This window comes from Hippopotamus amphibius, chromosome X (genome assembly GCF_030028045.1).
Source record: "Hippopotamus amphibius kiboko isolate mHipAmp2 chromosome X, mHipAmp2.hap2, whole genome shotgun sequence".
Lineage (NCBI taxonomy): Eukaryota > Metazoa > Chordata > Mammalia > Artiodactyla > Hippopotamidae > Hippopotamus > Hippopotamus amphibius.
The window spans coordinates 128,037,454-128,057,928 of record NC_080203.1 but is presented as its reverse complement, the minus strand read 5'-3'; the positions used below and the strand labels follow the sequence as shown (position 1 = coordinate 128,057,928).

The 20,475-nt window shown below is 43.1% G+C and overlaps 1 protein-coding gene across 3 annotated transcripts in view; it reads right to left on the bottom strand.

Annotated features, from left to right (window-relative positions):
• Positions 1–377: 377 nt before the first annotated feature.
• Positions 378–20,475, bottom strand: part of ARHGAP6 (Rho GTPase activating protein 6) — a 476,412-nt gene continuing 456,314 nt past the window's right edge. For 2 of the 3 annotated variants that reach the window (XM_057718706.1, XM_057718708.1), the window contains exons 10-13: positions 17,264–17,361; positions 6,975–7,243; positions 5,070–5,150; positions 378–2,410 (exon numbers count right to left, since the gene is read on the bottom strand). In XM_057718706.1, coding sequence (XP_057574689.1) covers positions 1,698–2,410; positions 5,070–5,150; positions 6,975–7,243; positions 17,264–17,361 — 1,161 coding nt within the window. In that variant the 3' untranslated portion in view covers positions 378–1,697. The remainder of the gene's footprint in view (positions 2,411–5,069; positions 5,151–6,974; positions 7,244–17,263; positions 17,362–20,475) is intronic. The other variant, XM_057718707.1, reaches the window with a different exon arrangement.

Here is a 20,475-nt window from a genome sequence, read left to right as displayed (position 1 = left end):
GGACTTCATTATTATTGCTGCCCTGAAGCCAAAAGAGCACCTAAGGCCTACAGTGCAGATGTAATTTACAAGGATCGTGTTGGGCAACACCTGTCCAGCAGGTGGCAAACCTGAGCTCCCATCCTGGAGCAAACCACTTCATCGCCAATTGTTTCAAATGAGTGACAATCAGCCTTCACTTGCCACAAACATCAGTTTCTAACTGCTTCAGTGTCACTGGGTTGTGTTCCCAAGCCACCTGGTATTTTTTACTAGCCCTTTAGCTGTATATGTGTAGTACTGCCATTATTAATTACACTGGGACTTGGGGATAAGGAAGTGTATGTCTGGAATGGGGTGTGAGTTCATTCATTAGATTTAATGCCAGGGAACGAAGCCTTTGCTGAACTTTTTATTCATTATGGCACAAGTAAGAACTTTAAGAAACACCACTGAAAATGTCATCGCCAATATGAAAATTAAGAGTAGCATGTTTTATAAAAAAAATTATTTTTCTATAATACACATTCCCTTATGAAGTGGACAAAAAAAAAACCTCATAAAATACTGAAGCGAATTGCCACCTGCTGGTCAAAAATTGTTTTGCAGTTGAAAAACTTCAAATTTACTACTGAAGAATGGTAGGAACATTTTACATTACACATCAAATTACCAAAGAAAACATTTCCTCAGCCTTTGGCACAATGTAAATACAGAGCTTAATTTTTTTCCAAATATGATTTACTTTACAAAGCACTGCATATATTTTGGTTAATACTGATAATGGGGCAAAAGGAAAAACCATGTTCTGTAATTTGAATACTCTCTTTTGATTCTTAAACACTTTATAGTTGGATTCCAGTTTGTAGTTTTGAAAAATACATAAAAACCGTACATTATAAATATATATTATATATGGTCTATATAAAATTGAATTTGACTTAAAATGGGAAGGACAACTTCTTAATTATTCTTTCTTTGTCAGGCACGGCCTTTCTCTTGTTTCATTAACTGAATTCTTTCTAAACAGATTCTAAAAATATACTCCATAATGTATCAAATTTAATATTTTCCTTAAAACATATTCAATATGAAAAAGCATTCAGTGACTATATGTTTTGTATCTCACTACTATATAAAAATATGGCTTCTCATATTCTGTTTTACTTTGTTTTGTTAGTGTTTTTCTTAGGCATTGAAGGAAGGGCTGCCCCCAGTTAAAAAGCTATGGCAAAAGCACAGAAACCCGCTTGTGCATATTCTAGAACATTCTATAGAATCTCATTACTTAGAATAAGTGATTACAAAAATGTGTTCCTTCTGTTTTCAGTGATTATAACATATAGGATTATCATACATAATCTGTTACAGAATATACAAGAGTCAAAACTGAAGACACATAAATACAATTAAGCTATACCAAAGCGAGAGTTTTATCTTATACAGAGCCAATGTGAATAGCTTTTAGATTGGATATGAGCCTCCTTTTTTGTTCTTGTTTTTTCTGAAGGCTGGCTATGCAATAGAATCTTATTATAAATGGCCAGGGTCCTAGTGCTCTATATCTTTAAGTGAACTGACTTTTCTCTTGTGTTGTTTTTTTAAAAGTGTAAAAGAAGAAAAACAAGTAAGTGCCCAATTGTCCAACACCCACTATTTCCCCTACTGAGTGGAAGAAGGCTGTTTGGGACGTGAGGGCTGAGCACGGGGGACTCATCTCATACCAGCGTTTCCGGGAGGGCATCGGGGTTGTCGGTGGATAAGAGCTCCCAGATCTGCCACCGCTCCCTCTGCCAGTCGAGCCAGCTGGGTTCCCCCAAGGTCTTACTGTTCTGATCGCTGGCGGGACTGGGGTAGGCGCTGCTCACTTTTTGCTGGGCAGCCTGATGCTCTCGCTCGGCTGTTTGGCTTCCCTCTTCCAAAGCTGTTCTGGAGCCTTCTTCGGGCCTCTGAGGCCTCCACAGCGGCGGCTCCGCGGGCTGGTGGGCCGATGCCAAAGCTGGCTTCCCTGGACCAGGATAAGGAGGAGGAGGCCTCTTGTCCTGCCTGGTAGCCTCTGCGGGTCTCTGGTGCAGAGGCTTGGCTCTCCTCTGCAGCCAGGCCGCCTCCGGCTCGCTCTCGGCGAGGTCTTCGGCGCTGCTCAGCGTCCAGCACGGCTCCGGCCTTGGCCTTGGCCTTGGCGCGGGCTGCTCGGGCCTGCCGCCCCCGCCGGCCTGGATGTGGGGCGTGCTGCACACGCGGGCCACGGGGGCGTGCGCCCCGCACTCGGCGATGGTGCTCGTGGTCTGAGTCCTCCGAATGACCTGCGCACTGCTGTCCAGTTCCGTGGGGCTCCCCTGCCACCGGGGCCAGTTTGGGGACAGGTTCCCTTGAGAAAGGGAGCACGGCCCCGGTCGGAGGGAGCTGCTTTCAAAAATGTCTCCGTAGGAACCTGGGAGCCGGAGAGAAGGACGAGAAATGGAATTGGTTTGTAGAATCCCTGTCGGGATGCCCTGTTCTTTCTTTCCTACTGCCAATTTCAAAAGCTGAAAAGACGCAGGACACGCTCAGTGGCTGCTGCCTCAAGTAAAAGTCTTCCTAGCAAGAGACATGACCAAGCAAGGCGTTCCGATTATTGGCACCGGTTCATGTAGCAGCTCCAAAGACACATGCCTGGACTCTGACAGGTTAGGGGTCAAATGCGACTAAATAGTCCTCAGCCCTAATTTATGGTTTAGGAACCCCCCACCCCTGCGTGGTTATGAAAACTTTTCTGAACCTAGAAGGTGAAAGGAACGTTCCCTTCCTGTTCGTGAAACTTGAATCCAGAGGAGACACATTAGAATGTTTCTATTGTGTCAATTAAAGCTGTAGGAATAGATGAATTGAATCCAAAATGCTGCATTTGGTGCTAGAAGATAACGAAGACAGCAGCGCTGTGCATACTTCACACTGCCCCTGTGGGGGAGGCTGGCTCACTGTTCACCAAATCGTCCCCTGTCCTTCCTGGATGACACTTCCCAGCCTCCCTTGCAGTTAGGAGGGCCACATAAATGAGGCCTGGCTAACACATGTGCAGAGATGTGCTGTGAGCCATTTCTGGGCCTGGTCTAATAGAAAAAAAAATGCACTCCTAGTCTTTCCTGCTCACTCCCTTCCTTCAAATTCTAGCCCAGGATGGAGAAATCAGAGACGACTCCGAGGCGTTTGAGGATGGGGGAACCACTGGCTAGGTGGAACTTGAGCCCTCCCACCCCTCATCGCCCTGCACAATCCACACTGGACTGGGCGGTGAGGCAGAAATCAACCTGTGAGAGGTTAAGCCACTGACATTTAGGGGGTGTTTCTTATAGCAGGTAGCCTTCCCTAACGGATACAGCTTTCTTCAGGAAATTGAAAAGAGAGCAAAACAGTGCATTTCACAAGCAAATGAGGAGTTCCTGGGGCCTATGTCCCCAGGCTGCCTTTTTCCAGTGGATTTGCCCTGTCCTCTCATTTCTTTTTAGTAGGCAGGGAAAGAGAACAAGGTCATTTTGGGGAGAGAGGGGCATATAAGCATTTACATAGGGACAGATCAGAGTGGAAACAGCAGAAGGAAAACAGAGCAGAATATCGTGGAATAGTTTATCCGTGGGGGGAAAAGGCAGTAAAGCACTTCATGGGATACAATGAGATGCAGTTAGATAATGGATCAGTACTCATGTACTTAAACTGGATTAGAGGCCATTAAATTAAAAATGTACCATGCCTTAAAAAGGTAATATGGGAGGTATTACAAAACAATGAGAAAGGGAACACATACCTACACACACACACATACTTGGGGGAAACAATAAAACAAAACAATTTATACACTTCATGCTATATATTAACATATATTCCAGATGGATTAAAGAATTAAGGGTTAAAATAATGAAATGCTATGAAAGAGAAAAGTGTATAGATGACTGACTCTCCGATGCTTAAGTAAATGTAAAGATTAATTTTGTGAAATAATTCACGAGAGAGTGATAGACTTACTTATGTAAAACATTAAAGAAATTTCCAGATATCAAAAAAAGGGGGAAAAATGCAAGGGATAATATCAGTGGCAAACAATGTGGACAAAGGGTTAACGTCTTTATTATAGGAAGAGTTGGTAAGAATCAATTTTAAAAACGCTAGCATACATAAATAGCCAATGACATAACCGATAATTAGTGGGGGAAGTTCAGCTGATTAATAGAAACATGAAAAAATACTGGCGAGAAAGAAACGCAAATGAAAATAATAAATACAATTTTGTGTTTCAAAGAAGCCAAAATGCAAACCCAGTGATTTGCAATCCCAGTGAGATTAAAGGCACGCGGACATTACAGTGAAATGGCGCTGCCACCTATGGCTGATGGAGCACAAGCCAGTGCATCTTCTATGGAATGTGAAGTGACTGTACTGCTGAATTCTTGGAAAGGTTCATAATTTTTGACGCGCTTTCGTATTCTTTTATTTTTTTTATTTTTTAATTTTCTTTTTGCTGTGCCACGCGGCTTGCAGGATCTTAGTTCCCCGACCAGGGGTTGAACCCAAGCCCCCAGCAGTGGAAGCTCGGAGTCCTAACCACTGGACCATCAGGAAAATCCACCATGTCACTATTCTGGATTTATAACTGGTTTTCTGAAATTCTGTGAATTTGTTAATAACATACAAAAAAAGTACATAAAAGAGGTCCCTGACATCATAACTTATTACAACATCAATAAAAAAATGGAAACAACTCAGCTGTCCCAGCACTGGGCTATAAACTATGAATATGCATCTGGAATACTACATGGCTCTTAACAACAATAATGGAAAATAACTGGAGAATGGAAGGTAAACAAATCATAGAAAGGTGCTCAGACAGAATGATTGTAACTATCTTCAAAAACGCTTGCAAATGAAATGAAATAAAGTCAAAGATTGATGTACTTTGGTGGAAAGGATAAGTATAGCATTATCCCCTTTTTCTCTGTTTCTAGCATTTTCCAAATAACATTTGACAAACACGTAATATGATGATAGTAAGGCAAAAATTAAAGAAAATTAACTTAAAAAGTAAATGAAATACCAGTTTTAAAAAAATTATCCTTCACCTGTCATTCCTGGGTCTTTGGAGCCACTTTTTAATGTTGAATGCCAAGTTCCCCAGATATTGAAAGCCTCCTCCGCCATATCTAGGGAGAAGTGTATAAAAAAGGTATGTAACTCACAATGAAAGCTGAACAGCAAACAACCAATAAACAAATATTTTTAAAACATCTCTTTTGCTCAAAGTACTGTATTCGAGATTGTGATGGATGCAAGACGGAATACGAGGCAGACCTGCCTTGTACGAGGCTTATTCCATTTGGGATTTACAAGAAGACTCTTTCTCTATGATGGCTGTGGTAGACAGAATAAGGAACCCCCCTCCCCAAAGATGTCTGTGTCATGATCTCCAGAGCCTGTAAAGATGTTATGTATCAAAAGGGACTTTGCAGGTGTGATTAAGTTATGGATTCTGAGATGAGGAGATGATCCTGGGTTATCTGGGTGAGTCTGAGGTAATCACAAGGGTCTTTATAAGACGGAGGCAAGACAGAAGATGCTACGTTGCTGTCTTTAAAGATGGAGGAAGGGGCCAGGAACCAAAGAATGCAGGCAGCCTCTGGAAGCTGGAAAAGGCAAGGAAACAGATTGTTCCCTAGAGTCTCCAGAAGGAGCCCAGCCCTGTGGACCCATGTTAGACTTCTGATGTCCAGAACTGTACGATAATAAATTTGTGTGTTGTTTTAAACCACTAACTTTGGAGTCATTTGTTACAGTAGCAATAGGAAACAAGTAAATTGTAATGGGTGGCAACAGCTCTGACCGCATTAACATAGAGATAGAGGAACAATGGTTATAGCTCCTTTAGCTAGTACTAGCCTCAGGAATATGCCTCTACTGGCATCAACAGTCATTCCTGCAGTAGTTGTTCATACATCCCCTTAGTCTGTCTGTAAATATTTACAGCCTAAGGCGCTATCTTAGGTGTTCCCACCATCCCATTTAATCCTCACTACAATCCTGCGACATGAGGATGATGAGTATTTCTAGAAGCAAATGTCTCCTGGGTGCTTCCTTGTGTCTGCTGTTTGTATGCATGTTCTTATTTAATCCTGAAGAGATGCCTCTAAGTCCATTTTACAGATGAGGCAAGTACTTTCACAGTTTAGAAATAACTTTTATGCCTGATGGGAACATGGGTTACTGTTTTCACTGTAAGTTAAAAAAAAAATTGACACGAACATTTGTAAAATAAAAATAAAGACACTATGATTAAAAACACCAAAAAAAAAAAAGAGCCCTTTCAAATTAAAATATAAATTTGAGATAAAGTAGCAAGAATTTGTACTGTGTCTTCCAGTTATTACTTTAAAAGTGTCCTGCTGAGTCCTGACCCTGAGGAATTACTCTGCAGAGGGAGAGAACAGAACTAAACATTCAGTGGTCAAGTAAATTTGGGAAAAGCTGCAAACCATACCCTCTCTCCTATTGTGGAAATTCAAGGTTCCCACTAGCACTTAAAAGAGTTTGAGAACTTGTACAGTAGAGAGACCGTTAGCTTGGTCAACCCAGCATTTCCCAAATGTATTTGATCACGGAAACCTTATTTTGCCTAAAAATTGCCATCTCTCAATGGAGACCTATTTGGAACGTTTTCTTTATAAAAGTAACAGTGGTGGTTGGGTGACATCTTAGACTAACAAATATGCACCCAGACCCACAGGCCAGGACACGTAAGGTTCCTCACATGCTAGAGGGAAAATGTCAGCTGGGAATATCAGGGGCTGTCCGAGGTTGAGACTGCTTCCCAGCTAGCTGGGTCTGCAGGGACTCAGGTCCAGGGTCGGTGTTTGGCAGGTCCTCAGTCAATGCTCATTGAATTAGAGAAACATGAAATGAGGGAGGGATGGAGAGAAGGTCCAAAGCACTCACACCAGGCCACATGCAATCAGAGTCACTGGTGGAGTTACCTTTCCCAAGCCTTGGTCCAGGAGAACTCTCCCTCGACTTTGAAGATGGCAAGTGGCCCACCCGCACATACTGCTCAGGCCCTTTGTAAAGCTTCTCCGAGCCCCCCGGGGCCACGTCCTCTTGCATAGCCAGCAGGGAGCGCTCAGACAGCACTGGGGAGTTGTTGTCATAAGGGGAGAGGTCTCCGCTGGAGGCCTTGTTGGAATCGGTGGACGAGTGCCTTCCTCCCACGGAAAAGGAAACTTCCGACCTCAGCATGTCAGGGCTTCTGGCACAAGGAGACAATTACAGGTGCGTGAGTATGTTAACAATGAGTGGCCAGCTTCAATCCGACAGTTTCACACAGGACAGGAGGAGAATGCAGGGACACAGGGGCTGAAATAAAAAGAGCTTCTGAGCAAGGTTCCAAAACTCCTGTGTCAATAACGTGAAAGCGTTTCTATGAAATGGCCAGCAGGTGGCAGTAAAACCCAACAGATGTTACAGGAAACGGCAAGGCGAAGTGGAGCGGAGGAGGATGAAACACATGGATCCCTGTCTTCTCCAAGGTGCATCGCTGAAATGCCTGTTGGATCAATCCCTGTTTTCATTTAAGAATTAAAAGCTGATGCTCACTATCTGTTAAGTAGGGAAAACTGTAGATAGCTCTTTTACTTTCCTCAATATCCTGAATTAAAAATAATTCAGATAAAACTATGAAACTTTACATGCAGTTCATTATGGCTTTATGAACACCTTTTCTCCCCTCACCCAAATACTTAGAGTAAGTAAATCCATCCTTCCTGACGACGATGACAACGATGATGATGCTGATGCTGATGCTGGTGGGAATAAATGTTTCATGTATAAAATGGTGGCTAAAAAGATAAATACATGACCATCACCAGAGTCCACTGTACTTAAATACACCTAAAAGGATTCTACAAGGCACTAGCGCTTTTACTAATTGATAGAAAACATACTAATTAGCATATCCATTAAGTTTCAGATGTGCATGAGTTGTCACAGCAACAGAAAGACCAGTGAAAATGTGAGTGGAACAGGAAGATGAGAACATCAGGAACATGACAAGAGTGTTGGAAGTCTTACCTGGGAACATCTGTATTTTCTACCTTCCTCAAAACAGTGGCCCTGACAACATCGTAAAGGGAAATGATCACAGATTGATTAAAAGTTCCCAAAGCTCCTTCTGTTCCCCCGTCCCCCGCCTCCCCCCACTTCACTTCTCTTTACTTGTCTTTGCTTTCTTTTGGTTTAATTTTTCAAAACAAATCCTTTGTGATCTTAAAGAAGGTAAACCCACGCCTGAGCAAGCCTTTCCTAACCAAAGGGTTCTGTACATTCAACACAGAGGAAGGACTCTCTCAGGGGATCTAGCTTCACGAGGGTCTCCAGCTGCTGTGACCTGCTTTCCCTGTCACCAAGGTAGCCAGGGGCCCAAGCACTTTTTGCTGAGGGAATTTCTTACCCACATGGAATAAACAGTCCTTTCCTTGCCTCCTCTTTAAACCGATGACTGATAACCTTATGGGAAAGAGCCAGAGGACAACCACGAGGATGGTTTTCCAGAAACTTTAAGCCTCCAATGAAGGAAGGAAAAATAAAAGGAACTTGCTACTTCTGCTGGAAACTGGGGGAAAAAAAACAAAAATGATTTAACCCCCATGATTTAATTAAAGGGGAAACGCTAAGTCTAATGGAGGGAACATAAAACAAAACAACGGACTCTCGCTGAGGACACTTTACTGAGAAAATGAGAAAATATGAATGTGTTGAACTGGTAGCAACACAGAGCTCAGCTCAGAAGCGGGGTCCTACATTCTGACCAGGGCTCAAAATCAAACTGCTGGGCTAATTTCAGTTGTTTTCCCTGTTTAGTTGACGTTTTTCCATTCATTAGTGAAAATGTTTTATGTCTACTCGGCAAGAATAAGTCATAGTGTTATATCGATAAGAGTGGGCACATAGAGCCTTATTTTATGGCCTGTTTTTAAAGAGAGTCAAGTCAATTCATTTGCCAAAACAAACAAACAAAAAAACTCTTAGGGCTTCGAATGCTTTTTGGCCCCCTTACAATAGGAGGAAAGTTTTGGAAAGGTTGTATTGTAGCTCATAGAGACCACAATAGTGCAGTCTCATATCTTGCTCTTCTGTCTTACAAAACATATAGAAGAGAATATATCGAGCAAAATATTATAAGTTGCAGATTCAGCCAACAGTTACGTGCATAAAGAAAAACACCTCATGAGAGAAATTTCTTGAACATCTCAGTACTAGGACATATGGGTTTCTCCCAAGCAAGCAGGTTATTTTTACCTATTTGGAGGTAAACATTATTTTTCCACGTGGAACCATGGGTCATGTAATAAAGAACATATCTCTCTCTGCAACGACCACGAAAAAGCTCTGAGGAATGGGGGCTCCACTCGAGTTGGTGTATTGGAGCTTGTGTGATACTGGAGCTTGTGTGAAGCCTTTGTGTGTTTCACACCCCAACTTCATCTTACCTTATCACTCTTTCCATTGCTTTCCTTTCCCTGGTCTTTCAAATTACTTACTACGATATTGTTCCACTTAACATATTTCTGCAAGCTGCTTCAATACATTATTTTTAGACTGATGTACAGACAGGGAAATCACGCCCATGTTGCTGGGGTATTGAAAAGGCAGCATGCTTCATGAGAGCATTTAGTTTGGTTAAAACAAAACAAAGGACAATAATACCAATAACAAAAATAACTGAAGCTGTCACACTGTTTTTTCCTCCACATTCATGGCTATGATCGGATCTGACCCAGCAGAGGTGAGAGAGGAGGAGGTGGAGAGCCACTGTCCCTTTCCTCTGTTCTTTGGGCTGACTCTGCAAAACCTCACTCAGCGGTTCTGACGCAGCTGCATCCACGTCACCTGGGAAATACATCACTTGTAGGAAGTGCAAATTCTCAGCCTCCACTGTGGACCTCCTGACAGGACTGGCCATCATATGCGGGGCCCAGGGCAAAATGAACATGCAGGGCTCCAAGATGAAAAATTATTAGAATTTCAAGATGGTGACAGCAGATCATTAAGCCAAATGGGTGCTGCTTCTGCATACAGGGCACAGCCCATGAAACTGGCTTGGCTGATTGAAAGGGCAGGGTTTTAAAAGCCCTCCAGGTAATTTTGATGCTTGGGGAAGTTTGAGAACCTCAGATACCAAACCTACCTGCCCTCCCACACCCCAGAGCTATGACCGTGGGTTGTGGATCTACTACGAGTCAAATCAGGAGGGAAACCACCGAGAGTGGCCAAAATCTCAGCCTTGGCTGGCAGTGGTGTAAATGTGGTGGTTCTGACCTTGAGGAGGCTGGGGCCACGGCTGAGTAGAGGAGAGAGGGTGTGCCCATTCCAGCCAGCTCTGGTCTGCAGGATCCACATAACTGAATGTCCTTTGGTCATGGATCAGAACGTGCTACGGGCAAAGGGAGGCAGGAGGGGCCAACCTGCCTTTCTCTGCTCTTCTGTGTCATTCTCCTAAGTCAGGCCACCAAAGTCACCACAGCCGCAGCCCCGATCAGGGGAGAAACTGGAGGAGGTGGCTAGAGCTAATCCCTGGAGGTAGAGGTGAATGAGGCAGACACAGGCCACAAACCTCCTCAGGGTGGCTGGGGTCACAGCCAGGGACAGGAGCAGATGGAGCCACCTAATGAGAGGTGATACCTCTTTTCCCAGCCAGCGTACTTGGCCATGGAAGTGGATACAGATTGAGTGCACATGGCAAACAGCTTGTGATATATACACTTATGTGAAGTAACCCCTTGGCCTGTGAGACACGCAAAAGTTGATATTTCTACAGAGTCCATTAGGTGGCAGAAATTGTACAAAGCTGCTGCTAACAACTCTCCTTGTTCCTGATCACAAGTCTACAGAGGAGTGAAAGAAATGAGGAGATGACGAAATTACGTCTTTCTAGCAGTACCAGCAGTAGGGGTCGACGCTCCTAAAAAGTATTTGAGAAATACTATTCAAAATTATTAAAAATCAATAGTAAAATGCTTTGTTTTAGGCTTAGAGTTGGTGGCCCTTTTATATGTTTAAAATATTTCCCATTTATCATTTTATTTTCTCAGCAGAGGTCAGTAAGATGGTGGCGCAATTTGCCTAAGGACCCATGCCCAAGAATTGTCTTTTCATATGAGAGCCCACCAATTTAATAAACAAAATAAAACTATCGTATTCACTTCTTAGAACTCTCACTGTAACACTGGCAGCTCAGAGTTATAAAAAATTTTAGTGTCATTCCATTGCTTTATCATTAAATCAATTGGAAACAAATCCAGGACCCTCCCTCTGGAAAATGAGAGCAAGCAGCCAGCACTGTCTTCACTAAGATTTGCCTCTAAGATGATCCAACTCTAGGAAGACTATTTGAAGTCCAGCACTCCAAGTAAAGGCAATAAAATATTCACGTATTTATTTATATAAAATATTTACTCGAATCAGTGATTCATGAGATGAGAAATTGCTTAGAAGCACATAGTGTTCTCTCTTTCTATGTCTTGGAATTTCATGGGTTGAGGCTGGGAATGCTGAGTGGATACACTGCCAGTTGACATGGGTTTGCCTCCATGAATGGAGAGTTTTCCCACGAGACCTGAGAGCCCCGGGCCCATCCACAGCATGCATGGCCAGTCTCAGCCAACCAAACAAGCATGAGATGGACGCGGAGAGCGAATCGCTTTCTCACCCTTAGCTGGTCCCTCCAGGTCAGGGTGTAAACACGCTGGCAGGGTACTGTGGGCAGGCCTGCACTGCAGCCGGAAGCACAGAACTTGTTCTGTGGATAAACGGAAAACTCCGGTTCAATCGCCGGAAGTGGCCAGCCCAGCCCCTCACTGAGCGACCCCAGTGAGAAACATCCTTGGGGATTTCAAACTGGCGTTGGCCTCATGCTTGGCTCAGCCGTGAACGGATAAACCTCAGTCTGTTGGAACTTGAAGCACATAACCATCTTCGACACGATTCATGGTACCGGGAAAGGAATGCACTGCCCCAGTAGCTCTGGATTTATGTGACAAAGGCACCCCGCTCCAAAGAGACATGGATCAGAACTCCCACCAGGAGATAAAGCCAGCACCCTGGACGCTGGAGCTTGCCCAAGGCTTTTCAAATGTTTTGATATTTTCTGCATCCTAGATTTTTGGTGTTAACTTTGATTTTTAAAAAATACTACACTTCAATGTTGTTCATTTTGATGACTGTTTTAGCATACCCTGAAAATCTGCACTTCACTCCCCTCACCCTAGGCCCAGCCCCGCCAGGATACTTCTGTTCTGTTGCAAATGCCTACATTTAACATACCTTGTCCTTTTTGATTCCCTTGGCAGCCCCTATTTCCTTACATCCCTAAATCAAGGAGGGGGGGCATTTTAAGTACCTTTGAAGAAAAGAGCATATAATTCTAATAAATATACCACACGAGCAACTAAAAAACTGAAAGCCTTTCATTGTTAGTAATATAAATCTCTTCTAATCTTCTCTTGACACTCCATTTTGGTTGAAGCCAAAAATGTAAGCAGAAAAGCACAAGAAAAAAATAATGAATCCTCCTGTCACTCCCCCAATTCTGTTGTCACATATAAAGAAGGGAAAAAAACTCAAATCAAAACATTAAATTCCCAAATATCACTAAATGTTTCATCTTTCAAAACAGAAATTATGACGAATATGTTCTTGTTCTTGGTTTGACACTTTTGAAAATTTACTTGTCCACTCCAAATAAAATCTTGTGCAGTTTCCACATGGGGCACAGAAATCTAAAACCTTATTTTAGTATGGGAACTGATGGCAAAGAACAGAAGCTTCAGGAAATAAATCAAAGGGTCGGAAGAGAATAATGAGGGAGCTCGTGCATATCGCTGCACTTATGGTATTCATTTTAGAAGCTACTGTTTGCATATAGTATTTATTTATTTATTTGGCTGTTTTGGGTCTTCATTGCTGCACGCGGGCTTTCTCTAGTTGTGACAAGCAGGGGCTACACTTTGTTTTGGTGCACAGGCTTCTTGTTGCTGTGGCTTCTCTTGTTGCAGAGCACGGGCTCTAGAGTGCAGGCTCAGTAGTTGTGGCGCACAGGCTTAGTTGCTCTGCGGCATGTGGGATCTTCCCGGAGCAGGGCTCAAACCCACATCCCCTGCACTGGCAGGCGAATTCTTAACCACTGGAAGTCCTAGAAGCTACTGTTGCTTCCCACTCTGGTCTTCCTTCAAATCCTTTCCATTCTTACCTTTTATAGCCCTTGTAGCTGAGTTTCCACTAAATAAAGTCTTTGGAACAAGAATTCCATCCATTCCCATTGCACCACAGTTCATCCAGGTTCTCGACCTCATGACCTACAAATGTAATTGGTTCCAGTCCCTTTCGAAATCTACCTGGTCTGGTACAACCTGGTCGTCCCCCCAACTTCAGTGCCTTTCACCCTCACCCCTCTGTCTGTTCCAGAACTATGCCATCATCCTGATGCCAGTTAGATCAGGTGAGCTTAGCCTTTCAAGACAGTGCCACAACTTAACTTGGTGGGTTCTCTCACGCCATATTGCCTTCATAGGTTGCTATCTCATGGATGGCAAGGTAGAATCTAGTGACGCCTAAGTTTTTGGTAAGCAGTTGTAAATGAACAGAATGGTGAAATTCCAAGTAATGTGATAGTAATCACTAACAAATACTAAGCATTTATTTAAAAACCAGATTCTATTCTAATAGCAAAACAGCTCTATAAAGTTAGTTTGACTTTTTATCTCTAGTTCACAGATGAGGAAACTGCGACAGAGAGAGATGAATTTATTTACTCAAGACCACACAGCTAAGGGCAGTGGAACTGGAATTTGTACTCAGGCAATCTGTCTCTGAATCCAAAGCTCATAACCAGCACATTATATCATGTAAGGGTATGTGCTATTGATGGATAATTGACATGCCTGTGGGGCCAGCACTGTCTGGCATTTGGGGTACTGTAATTTGTCACCACTGTAATCTATCATTACCATGGTCTATCATCACTGTAATTCTTCGCTGCTGCTTCTTGATTTAAGCACCACCACTAAGCCTGCCATTTAAGGGCTTCTGCCCTCAGTGCTGGCCAACCTCTTTAGCGTGTCCCCAGCCAGCTGACATATTTACTTTTATGACCAGGCCCTGATTCAAGCTCCCCAAACATCCAGGCCTATTGACAACCTCTCCAGCCTACAAAGTTCTCTGCAAATCCTTGCTCTTCTCAGAAGCTATCCATGAGACTGCAGGAAACATTTCTTTCTATTCTCCAAGCTCCACGTGGATTTATGGTCTGTAGCACTGGTTCCCTTCTTTGTCAACACAGAGACCCCTTTGGAATGTAACAAATCACCCACCTCAAGTCCCCGGGTGACAGTAAATATGTAGTATCTAATGGGGCAGCTCTCAGCTGGCAGTTCTTAGCCTGGCTGCTCGTAAGAATCACATGGGAGCTTTCAAAAACCCCAGTGTCCAGACTGCCCCCCAGAATAAATGAATCCAAATACCTAGGCGGGCCCTCAGGTGACTTGAATGGGCGGCAAGGCTGAGACCCTGGGGTCCGGCACATATCATTTTCACTCTTTAGCAAGTCTGCAAGCTCTTAAAGATGTGAGCTTTTATACATAGGATGGATCAACAACAAGGTCCTACTGTAGAGCACGAGGAACTATATTCACTAGCCTGGGATAAACCATAGTGGGAAAGAATATACATGTATAACTGAGTCACTTTGCTGTACAGCAGACATTAACAAAACATTGTAAATCAACTACACTTCAATTAAGAAAAATACTGAAAAAGAAAAAAGACTATGCCCTGAGATGTTAAGCTTTTGCTACTCAAAGTGCGGATCATGGCCCAGCAGCATCATGGCATCATCTGAGGGCTTGTTGGAAATGAAGTTTCTCAGACTCCCTCCCCTAGACCTACTGACTCAGAAAGAACATTTTAACAAGATCTGGTGATCCAGATGCACAGTGAAGTTTGAGAAGCATGCCTTTACAGCAGGAAGAGACTACTTAGAGCATGAGGGTTAGGGCTTGCAAGCCTCAAAAGGCCATTAAAAATAAATATTTATTTATTAATGTATGTATTTTCACTTCATGGTATAGCATTATCAACCTTCTGGGTTGCTGCTTGACCTGTACCTAGAGGAAAAAACCTAACACTGCCTTCTCCTCCTTACTGAGCAATTCTTTTCCAAGTGTTTTCTGTTCAATAATGCTAGTCTCTGATATCTTCAGCGCTCCTGTGAGCTCACCTTCCTTTCCTTGAAGCCCTGACACTCACCTAAGATCTTGGTGTAGGGTCAGCTTGCCTAGGCCTTACAATCCTTATTCCTACAAGGACAGGGAACAGAAGAGGCTGCACCATTGTATGGTTTGGGATGGGCTCAATATGTACACTTACTGCTTTTCCTAAGAGCAGAGAAAGAAAGTCTCATTTCTTGGCATCTATATGCAAAGAGCATACTTGAAAACCCCATAAAAATAACTTCTATCATCTATTCTTCAAAGTATAATATTCATATATTTTAAAATGCCATATAAAAGCAGAAATTCGGCAAGTCAAAAATCAGTGGTTTTTTTAGGTGTGTGTTTTCTAGCTTTCCCACAGAGAAGTGTTTCAAAGGCAGTTTAATGGGGGATTCACAAACAGAAAGGCCACCATGTCTGTTTTCTTGCACAGGGGAGGGAAATAAGTGAGTTCCTTTAAATTCTGGTGACACAAGATCTACTGTGAAGAAAAGCTCTTTGTTAGTTTAAAGTAGAATCTACACCTTGATGATAGTTAGGAATCTAGGAAATTTTTCAGTGAGCCCAATTCTCTGATATGAAAAGCAAGACCGTGCAATGGCAGCCCATGTATACAATTTGAATACATTTTTATGCCCTCCTGGCTCTTAGGGCTTGAATCCAGGCAGAATGTCTTACTTGAAGCAGAATTTATCTTGATAATGATTGGCACAGAAATGGGTTTTTAAAAGTGCTCTTGAAAGGACGCTCCACTTAAAAATTTTTCCCTGCTCTAAAGGACATGGAGTGAAGCTGAGCTTAGCAGGGTGGTTAACGAAATGACCCAGGAAAGAAGGAGGCCTGAACAATGTGCAATTTCTTTCCACCCAATTTCTCTAAAGAATATGATTTTTAAATATCTGAAAGAGTTTTAAATGATAATTAGTACATCAGATTCGACATCAATATAAAAGAACAATTTAACACGTGTCCATGTTTCTGAGATACCATTGAATAAGACATACCATTACAGTATTTTATGAAGGACTAAGAAAAAAATGCCATGAATTAATTTGACATGTCATTGATTATAAGATTAATCTCTATTTCAGAGATGATAAAACATGGGGGGAAATGTGTCTTAGAATTGTTGAAATTCTGTAGATTAAAAAGCACAGCATAAATGATACTTTCACGAAGGATAACAACGTCTCCTGTGACAAAGTTAAGGTTTGGTGTCATGGTGGCAACATTGCTCCTGGTTCATGATGCAGTATTATCCCCTTACCAGGCTTTGTTAAACGTTCAGCACCCCCATACACTCCACCTCTATAGCAAATGGTTGAGAGAAATCATAAAATATGACTCCTGGGAAAATTCAGTGCTTCTCCTTTCAGGGAAAAAGGATCGCAAACCATAGCCTACAGCAAGGCTTGCATTTTCCTCATTGCAAACATGGGTGCTTGTGGAGACCAGCGTGCATTTTTATCAAAAGGGTGCCAGCTATAAAGAGTGGGAGAGTAAAGAGGGTGAACATCTCTAATTTCAAATTGGTACCTTGGCCTTGGCTGAGGCCTGTCTTGCGGTTTGGTAATGCGTCTGTCCCGCTGGTAAATTACACGTGTAAGATGCATCCAGGCACAGACTTAGGGGCCCCTAAGCACAGTTTCACAGATTCTAGAAGTGAAATCACTGATGCACATCACTGTTAGTTCCTGAGCTTCCTGTCAGTGTGATTTAGTGGGGTTTCTTTTTCCCCAGTAAACACAGTCAAAAGGATCTCAAGGGGCTAGAAAAAGATAAAAATGAAGCAGAAAAATTCCATAAGGCAGTTTCTAATTTCATAAATGGATTGGTAAGACAATTATTTTCTGTTTCAAGGGACTGATCAGATTTGCCAGGAAGTCATCAAAATTCCACTCAAGTCACCCTGTGTGGAGTTATGTAAACTTTTCTAATTCTTTGGAAATGAAAACAGAAATCCACAAGATGGCTTCAGAAGATGGAGAAACTGGCATACTCACGAAGATTGGGAGGCCTTCCTTCTGAGTAAATAGTCCACCACATCGGGATCGGTCTCTAACAGGCTGATCAGCACTTCATTCTGGAGATCCGGGGGAACCTGCAGGGGCCAAATGTTGAGGCGTAACTAAAACCACCCCAGAAACAGGTGGACTATGGGCCTTGGCAACTTGACAATAGCACATAAAAGGGTGCCTTAAAAGTTGTAAGAAAACAGAGTGATCTGTCAGTGAAGACCAAACTTATACCAACCCCTACAGCCAGTTTCATTCTTAGGACAAACTGGATGGTTATCAAATAGTCATCTGCAATAGTCAACTCAATTCCAGTGGGGTGAATTTTCACCCTACTTGCTAATGGAGATAGAGCCTAACCATTTGGATACCTCTGTTGCTCAGATTTGATTTTCTGGGCTTTGAATAAGCAAAATCGGGTGGTTATGAGCAATGGTGTTCATAATTTATTGTCCAAATGGGGACACTTTCTCGAGTTCATATTGAGAACGATGCCAAGACACCAGGCATAAATTAGGGTTGTCTTGGGCAGTTCTGGAACATACTATCAGTTTATTGAGGACAGGCCCTGGAGCCAGAGACTGCTTGCGTTTGAGTCCCAGTTCCACTCGCTGGGTGTGGGACCTTTGGCAAGGTATATAACCTTTCCAGGCCTCAGTGCCCTCAACTGTAAACTACAGATGATAAGAGCACTCACCACAGAGGGCTGCTGTGGTGAGTAAAGGACTTATTACATGCTGAGAACTTGGAACAGCACCTGGCAGATAGTAAACACTCAAAAAAATGCTGACTAGTACGTTTGCACACGTCACTTTGTCATTCAGTGCCTGCCTTCACTCCTTTCTTGCATCCTAGCCTATCAACAATTAAGAGTTTCTCGCTTCATAATTTGATGAGGCATTCACCAGAGTTTTATAGATGAGCTTCATGTGTTTCTCTAAGCCTAATCCTCAGTGCATTAGAAGATGACCTTACAATCCTAAATCACTCATGCAGAACTTTTCTAGGAAGAAAGATTGAACTCGGCTCCAGCAGTTTTCTACTCTGTAGATGTTGGTAGCTCAACCAAAGGAAATTCAAACTGTTGAGGGAAAATACATTTTCAGACTGATTCTCTCACATGTGGGCTCAGAGACAAGACTCTTAAATACTGTGGGGATAAGTCTTCTGAAAACAAGTGGTTGGTGGAAGAATTTGCCTCCTGCCTCTTGCAGAACTCAATTCTTCTTGAGCTCTAAGAAGCTGGAAACAATTTTATGAATAAAAACAGGGATGAGAAAGCAACAAAATGCTTTCCTCCTCTCATAAATCTGTTCTTCCTACTTCATTCTGAATCTTCATTAATGACATTGCCAAACTCTAGTCACACCAGCTCAAAATCTGGGTTGCATTCAAGATTCTCTGAGTCCTTTCCCCTCCATGTTCAGAGCTGAGAGATCTACTTGATTTCATCTCCATGATGCCTGTTACTTCTTCCCTCTCGTTTCCATTCCAACTGCAATGATCCAAGTTTGAGTCTTCATTACGCCTTTGGAGTGATCATCTGGTGGCCATTACAAGCCTTCATTTCCCTCTTCTTATAACAGTCATACCCCAAGTTCCCTCTGGAGAACTAACTGCTCCCCGACCTCGAGGGTGAGGTGTAACTTAGCCTAAGTCAACGATCATTCCACTCCCAGATTACCGTGGTTGCCTGAGTGATGAGGATGTGACTTCATTAGAAGCAATGAAAACCCATGAGAATTTCCCAGAGACTTCGGAGAGACAGAATACCGGGACTGAGGATTGTGCTGACAATTGAAGAAACAATTCCAAGAAATGGAGAGTAAGTAAAGGGGTCTCTTGACATCACTCGAGTCCTAGGTAAAGCTATGCCTGAAGCTGCATTTACTCTTGGATTGTTCAGCTGTGTGAGCCTCCAAATCTCTTAAGCTAGTTTGAACTCTTAGTTGAAAAGAAAGATATGTCCCTGATGAGCCTTTGATACAACAGCTTGCTAACTTGTATACTATCTATTTCCTTCAACACGTACATCAAATTTCTTGTCTGCATGGTTGTCAGAATGTTCTCATCAAGACACTTGATCAAAACCCTTTTTGATCAAAGCCCTCCACTTGCTTGCTTGCCTCAATCTGTATTTCCCATCTTCTCCCCTAGCAGTCATGCTCACACACCCTCGGCTGCAGTACCACTGCACTTCTCACTCTGACCTTTTCCCACCTCATTCCTTTAATTCATTACGTAAATATTTGGTGAATGCTTACTGAGCGCCAGGCACTGGATGCTGGGATTCAGCAAGAAACCAAACAGACAAGGATCCATGGCTCCTTGAAGCAGACAGTGAATATGGGGAGACTGGCATGAAACAAATAAACAGAAAACATAGCATGGATCACACGGGGACAGACAAAGCAGAGAAGGGCAATGAAGGATCCTGGGTGGGGGCATGCTATGTAAATGGGATTGTCCGAGAAACTGACATGGTAGCAGAGAGCTGAAGAGAAAGGAGGAGTTGGAGACAATTATTCCAAGCAGAAGGAAGAAAGAATTAGCAAGATGTTGAGTCAGGAGCAGTGAGAAGGCCAGTGAAGTTGGAACAGAGTGAGAGGAAGAAGGTGAGTGGCAGGAGGTAGGTCAGGTAACCAAGGCCAGATGCTGTGGAGTTTCACTCCATGATAATGACTTCTGTTCTCAATCTAAGAGGGCGGGGAGCCACTGGAAGTTTTGAGCACATGGCTAACATGACTTGTCATCACTCTGGCTGCTGAGTTGCTAGGAGATTGCAGGGAAGCAAGGTGAAGCCGGGAGTGCAGATAGGGGCTATCGATAGATCCAGAAGAGAGATGATGGAGGGCTGACCTCCAGCGTGGTGAGTGGATGAGAACTATTTGGATCCTGGAGACAGTGAAGACAGAGAGGATAGCATTAGCTAACTGACTGGATGGAGAGAGAGAGAGAAGGAAGAGGGAGAAGGAGAGGAAGAAGACGAGAGGATGACTTCAATGGTTGACGCCGAGGCACCAGAAAGGATGGGGTTGCTGTTAACTGATGCAGAGAAGCTACAGGATGAGGAGGAGGCTGGGAGTCAAGATTAGGAGGACTGTAGCTTTGGTACAGGAGCGAGAGGCCTAAGAGACATCCAAATGAAGGAAAGATCTAGCAGGTGATCGGGAAGAAGGATCTGGGGTTCAGGGGGAGTC